General features: G+C 61.8%; 1 protein-coding gene across 1 annotated transcript in view; it reads left to right on the forward strand.

Moving 5' to 3' along the window:
• ZNF787 (zinc finger protein 787) overlaps nt 1-6,416 on the forward strand; it is a 28,018-nt gene extending 21,602 nt beyond the window's left edge. The window contains 3 exon segments of the mRNA XM_087421060.1: nt 4,655-5,333; nt 5,335-5,361; nt 5,363-6,416. Of these exon segments, the coding sequence (XP_087277186.1) occupies nt 4,655-5,333; nt 5,335-5,361; nt 5,363-5,714 (1,058 nt within the window). The 3' untranslated portion in view covers nt 5,715-6,416.
• Nucleotides 6,417-6,673: the final 257 nt, after the last annotated feature.

Genomic DNA, 6,673 nt, shown 5'->3' on the forward strand with positions numbered 1-6,673 from the left:
TCTTTTTTCTCCCCAAAGCCCCAGTACACAGTTGTGTATCATAGTTGTAGAGTTGTAGCTCTTCTACGTGGGACGCCAGCTCAGCATGGCTTGATGAGTGGTGAGTAGGTCGGCGCCCAGGATCCGAACCGGTGAACCCTGGGCAGCCAAAGCGGAGCACGAGAACTCCACCGCTATGCCACCGGGCTGGCCCCTGCAAAACAGGTCTTGATTTGCCGTCTCAGGAATCATAATTGGCCATGGTGGAATTAGAATGGTTATCTAGAAACTGTACTCTGGGGTCAGTGAATGAGTAATTACGGGGTACTCAAACTCTCTCCTCCCCTTTTGAAGAAGGGAGATGCAGAGGTCACATAGAAAAGGCCAAATAAAAACCTGTAGGCCTGAATTTGTATGGGAAGTGTCAGTGTGAACTCATAGGTATTTTACCTTAAAAAAACAATGATCATTTCCAGATTTTGGTCTTGAAATACCATTTCCTACTGAAAGAAACCAGGGCCTCTTGGAGAAACAGCCAGTTGCAGGTCTGGGGCAGGAAGTGTAGATGAACCTGGAACACCTTGTGAGGCTGGGTATTGGGGAAGGACCACTAGGGTCCTGTCCAAGGGCCTCAGAGCCCACTTGAAGAGGCTCCCACTGGCTGAAGATGGGACATTTAACTTCGGTACCATAATGATGGCAGTGGATTGAAACCCACCTAATATGTTTAAATCCATGAGTTCATAATAGTGTTAAGAAACTAAAGACTACTTGGTTTTCTTTGAGGATGATAGGGAACCAATTCTTTATCTTGAAAACTGGGCAAATAAGGAAATTGAGCATTTATCCTGCCAAAACCGTGTGAAATTTACCACCCAGTACCAACTAGCAGATGATGGAAACACCTCTAGAAGTTATTCCAGCTGCTGAATGCAGAAGACACAACAGAACAGCCCCATTTTGCACCCCCCAATGGCTCAGTAGATCTGAGCATTGAGAGTGGCTGTTGACATCACACAGAGAGACAACCAGGTATCTTGTGCCTTGGGTGAAAGGACAGGCTTGCACCTTCAGAATGACTGCAGGGGCCCCGCGGAGCCTGAGCAAGCCTGGGGGTCCAGCGGCTAACTGGCAGCAGATAGAGGGGACAGAGGCACCTGCTAAACCGCACTAGGAGTGTGCAGTCAGCAAAAGCCAGACGGGCCGCATGGCTCGGGTTCTTCAAAAACCCAAAAAATTTTAAGGAAAGGCAAGAGACGGGGAACTTGTGGATTGAGAGAGACTTAAAGACGTGGCGAATTAAAAAGTAATGGACCAAACGGTAGTGTCTGGGAGTTCGTGCTTGGATGACAGAACCATGAAGACGTGAAAGGGCGTGGTTACTGCTCAAGTCCCAAGGGTGGTTACTTTGGGGATTGGGAGGGGTGCACTCGGGACAGGGCACAGGGGCCCCCCGGTGGGCGGCCAAGTCCTGTGTCCTGACCAGAGCATTTGTCTTCCTGTGTTTATTGTATTTAGCTCTGCATTCCATTTGTGGGGCTCTCTGCATCTGACATGTGTTTTACAACAAAAAGGTTAATATCGAATAAAACAGCAGGTCCCTGTGGCCCCAGAGGTTCTGGTTGTCCAGGGGTGGGGTGGGGGGTATCTCGGGGCTGCATGGGTGGCAGGACGCCTCTGGGCCCAGTGCTGCAGGACCCGGGACCCCCTCCGGGCCCAAGCCGAGCCCTCCTTCAGCGGGAGGGACAGTGTTAGTGTCTGCTGTGGGGTTGTGCGCCAGCACGGGGCCTGGTGCCTGGGACACCCCCTCCCATCCCTGGAAGGGTAGTTGTTAACGTCATCGAAGCGCTCACTCCTCATTTCTGTCCTTTTTATTGACTGAGTGCTTTGTGCTGGCTCACTGTGCTCTTCCGTTTTCGGGAATTCCTTGAGTTCTTTAAAAAGATAACACCGTGAGGCGGAAAAGTTGCTAGCCTCCTATCCCCTATGACTGCTGACTTGGTACCAGGCCCGCGGCCCGCCCTTGGCATCCACGCGAGGCCCGACTCCCACCCGAGTGCCTCGGGGCACACCGCGCTCGCGCCCATTCTGGCACTCGCGCAGAGATGCGCGGCGGCGGGTCCGCGGACACACCGGAACCCGCCTCCCAGAGGAATTAAACCCTCCTGCAATTAAAAAAGAAGCCGTGTGTGCGGTAAACCAGCCGCCGGCAGAAAGTCGTACAGGCTGAGGCTGCGCAAGCCCGGCGCCCGGTCGCGCCCTCCTCCCTTCCAAGCGTGCAGGCGGCAGCCCTTCTGCTGGGGGCTGCAGGCTTTCTCTCCCTGATTCTACATGGGGCGCTCAGGCCTCGCCCTGCTTTGCCGGTTGCAGATGTGACAGCCGCCAGCTGCTCCGGGAGCTGAGGATGGAGGGCTCAGCTCACCCCAGCGCCCCTGCCTTAGTCATAGGTGTTTCACAAGTTTTAGTGGTCTGTATTGAGAATTCGTGTCCTCTGAGTGTAAATGCTCTTCATAGCTGAATCACAGGGGGTATTGTTAAACGTTCTGTGCTGACAACTTTGAAAACAAAACGTTTATTTTAACTGAGGGACTACAGCGCTAGTAGTGAGCGAGGTGGAAGGCTGCCGCGGAGCGCAGGCCTCCTCCCCGCCCACCGCCCCTGCTGCCCGGCCACACTGCCCCAGCCCCCCAGGTCCAGCCTTTTACTCTTGGCTGTCTCTGCATCTCTACGTAATCTGCTTTCAACTCCGTTTCTTGCTTTCTGTTGACCCAAAATGGGCCCCCTGCCATCTCTTCAGAAGCCCCTCCCCCGTGCCTTCCTGACTTCCTACCTGGATTTTTTCGTCTGCCCCAGATGATTCCACATCCCAGTGCAAGCCAGATGCCTTAGAGTAGTGGACCCCAAAGTTCAGGTGCGTCAGAGTCACCTGGGGGCATGTTAAATCTCAGAGGGCTGCCCCCCTCCCCCGGAACAAGAACATTGCTAAGCCCCGTGCTAGCTCTGATGCAGCTGGTCCCGGGGCCCGTTGGAGGAGCGCTACCCTAGGAGAGTGGGTGCTGTTTGGACCGGGGCCTCGGCACGGCCGGTCCGGGAGCCAGACTGCCGTGCACATCTCGGCTTTGCTGCTTCCGTGTCCGGATTCCTCTTCCCGGTGCCTCGGTGTCCTCGCCTGTGAAGACCCGAATTCTATAGCGCCCGCCTCACAGGACTTAAAGGCAGTGAGGCTTATTAAGTTCATAGCGCCGCCCTCGGTACCTGAGAACCCTGCTTTGCACGTTTGCCAACGTTTTCTCAGGGACAGTGTGAGCGCTGTGTGCTGCGCCGGTGGGACCTACGGTCTAGGGAGGGGGGAGCGGGAATACGGTGTTGGTGGGTCACGCTTGGAGGGAAACAACCCTGGGGTGCTCCTGGGGCTCCCGAGCCGGGGGCGGGGCCAGGATGGGGCGTGACCGGAGACCCAGGGGGCGGGGCTGTTCCCCAGGGGCGGGGGCCGGAGACCCAGGGGCGGGGCTGTTCCCCAGGGCCCGGAGACCCAGGGGCCTGTGCTGTGCTCCGACGGCGTGACGGGAGACCCAGGGGGCGTGGCCCACGCCAGGCGGGCGTCCCGGGTTGAGGCGCCCACGCCGTCTGATTCTGTAGTTGAGGCCCAGCCGGTTGCGGAGACCAAAAGTCATCTAAGGTGCACACAGACCAGACTCGGAGCTGTGCAAGTTAGGGAGGTGGCAGGCTCCCATTTATCCTGGGAGACCCCTCAGGACCAGGCGTGGTGCAAATGTGTGAAAGGCTTTGTTGGGCAGCCGGTAAGTGGTGGTGTCCTCAGTTTGCAGACCGCAAGAGCAAAGCCCCACTGGGCAGACGGACTCACAGAACCAAGGGCCAGTGCGAGGACGTCTGTAGTAGAGGCTACGTCGTGTGGGGGTTGCACTCCCGGTTAATGGGGGGCAGGACTCCCGGGCTGGCCTGAGTGGTTCCTTCTCTCTTCTCCACCCTGCAGTCAGGGTAGTCTTCCTAGAGCCCAGATGTGACCCCGTCACTCTCGGGCTTGTACACCTTCAGGGTGCTGCAGCCCATTGTCCCTGGGCTGGGGTCCGACGCCGCGCGCTGCATTCTGGGCTGGCTCTGCGCGCCCCCTGCCTTGGAGCCCTTAACCGTGGGCCTGGGAACCTCCCAGTCCCCAGCCTGGTGCTTTGTGTTACAGGTGTCATTTCTTCCTCGGAGCCTTCCCTAGACCTCCATAGGGATGGACAGACATGTCTGGAGTCCCTACTGTGTCTCAGGCATTGTTTTAGATGTGGGGGAAACAGCCGTGAAGGAAAAGTCCTGAGGAATGGGTAGTGAACAGACCAATGTTTATTAAAATGCCAGGGAGTGGTGGGTGCTCTGAGGCGAATAGGGTGGGTAGGGGGATGGAGACTGATGGGCCATGTGCCTAGGGCCGGGTCTGTGCAGAGAGCGGGGCGCTGACTCGGCCCAGCCGCTCTCCGAGGTGTCACAGGGGAGCCTGAGAAGGCGCACAGAGGTGAGTGAGGTCCCCGAGGCTGCGCACAGTAGCAGGTGGCAGAGCCGTTGAAGCCCCCAGCGCGGCTGGCCCTAGACCGCCCTCGCGCCTGGACGGGCCCTCTGTCGAGCCTGGCCTCTCTCTGACCTGCCTCCCCTGCCCCCTCTTGCCTTCCAGTGGACATCCTCATCATGGATGACGACGACGTCCCCAGCTGGCCCCCGACCAAGCTGTCCCCGCCCCAGTCGGCGCCCCCGGCCGGCCCCCCGCCCCGGCCGCGGCCGCCGGCCCCCTACATCTGCAACGAGTGCGGCAAGAGCTTCAGTCACTGGTCCAAGCTGACGCGGCACCAGCGCACGCACACGGGTGAGCGGCCCAACGCCTGCAGCGACTGCGGCAAGACCTTCTCGCAGAGCTCGCACCTGGTGCAGCACCGGCGCATCCACACGGGCGAGAAGCCCTACGCCTGCTCCGAGTGCGGCAAGCGCTTCAGCTGGAGCTCCAACCTCATGCAGCACCAGCGCATCCACACGGGCGAGAAGCCCTACGCCTGCCCCGACTGCGGCCGCAGCTTCACGCAGAGCAAGAGCCTGGCCAAGCACCGGCGCTCGCACAGCGGCCTCAAGCCCTTCGTGTGCCCGCGCTGCGGCCGCGGCTTCAGCCAGCCCAAGAGCCTGGCGCGCCACCTGCGGCTGCACCCCGAGCTGTCGGGGCCCGGCGTGGCGGCCAAGGTGCTGGCGGCCAGCGTGCGCCGGGCCAAGGCGCCCGAGGAGGCGGCGGCGGCGGACGGCGAGATCGCCATCCCGGTGGGCGACGGCGAGGGCATCATCGTGGTGGGCGCGCCGGGCGAGGCCGCTGGCGGCCGCAGCCGTGGCGGGCGCTGGGCCAAGCGCCGGGGCCCGCTTCGCGGCGCGCCCCGGCCCCCAAGCCGTACGTGTGCGTGGAGTGCGGGAAGGGCTTCGGGCACGGGGCCGGGCTCCTGGCCCACCAGCGCGCCCAGCACGGGGACGGGCTCGGGGCGGCGGGGGGCGAGGAGCCCGCGCACATCTGCGTGGAGTGCGGCGAGGGCTTCGTGCAGGGCGCCGCGCTGCGGAGACACAAGAAGGTCCACGCCGTGGGCGCGCCCTCGGTCTGCAGCCGCTGCGGACAGAGCTACTACCGGGCCGGCGGGGAGGACGAGGACGAAGACGAGGCGGCCGGCCGGTGCAGCGAGTGCCGCGGCGGGGAGGGCCGGTAGGGGCGGGGGCCCGGGGGGGCAGGGCCCCTCGGGCTTGGCGGGGACGACGGCAGGACCCAGAGACCCGGGGAGACGTGGACAGAGGGGTGCTGCGGGCCGGCGGCGGCGTCGCGGGCTCCCTCCCCTCCCCGGGCGCGCGGTCCGCGGGGCGCGGGGGGCCTGGGGGAGGGGCGCGGGGCAGCTCCCTCGGCGCCCAGGCCACGCCCGCCCGCGTCCCGCCCCCGCCCTGCGCCGGGCCTGCCCCTTGTAGGTTCTCGGCCGAGCCCGAGATAGACAATGTGTGACTAGACAGACCAAGACACGACAGAACCCACGGGCGAAAGCCCTTTTTGCCTCTTTCTCTTCCCCCACCGGCTGGGGGAGTTGCGAGGATGGAGAGAAATCGGGCCTTTTCCGTTTAGAGAGGCCCCAGAGAGGGAAGGGAAAGGGGTCCTTTTCCCTTTTAGAGTTTTCTTTTAATCCTACCCGCCCCCTGACCCCTCCCACCCGTTGTGTTTTCTCTTCTCCCCCGCGGGTCCCATGGTTTTTCCTCGCCCAAGCCCTTCCTCCCGCTCCTGGATCTGGGGTAGCGGAGCAGTGATGGAGCAGAACTCGCCCCTGTTACAAGCGTGCCCCTCAGAGAATGGGGTGCCCGTCTCTCGTTCCTAGCCTGGGCGCGGTAGGAGAGGGGCCGGGGGAAATAAATGGCACTATCCGATTGTCCCTGCTGTGCGTGGTTCTTGAGTTCGGAGGGAGATGGGCAAGAGCGTACACGGAGGGATTCCCGCCAGCGGGCGCTGCGGAGGGGACACCGGCCGAGGGCCCGGCCCACGGACAGAGGCAGCGGCCCCAGCGGCTGTCCGAGTCCACACCCACACCTGGGTGCAGACCGGGCTGTTGTCCTGGAAGAGTGACCTGACCAGGTCGCCGCAGTGGGCTCTGGGCCCCAGAGGGCTGGCTGTCACGTGTCCAGGCTTGTG

Source organism: Ceratotherium simum, chromosome 33 (genome assembly GCF_057802395.1).
Source record: "Ceratotherium simum simum isolate JZ-2026a chromosome 33, ASM5780239v1, whole genome shotgun sequence".
NCBI lineage: Eukaryota > Metazoa > Chordata > Mammalia > Perissodactyla > Rhinocerotidae > Ceratotherium > Ceratotherium simum.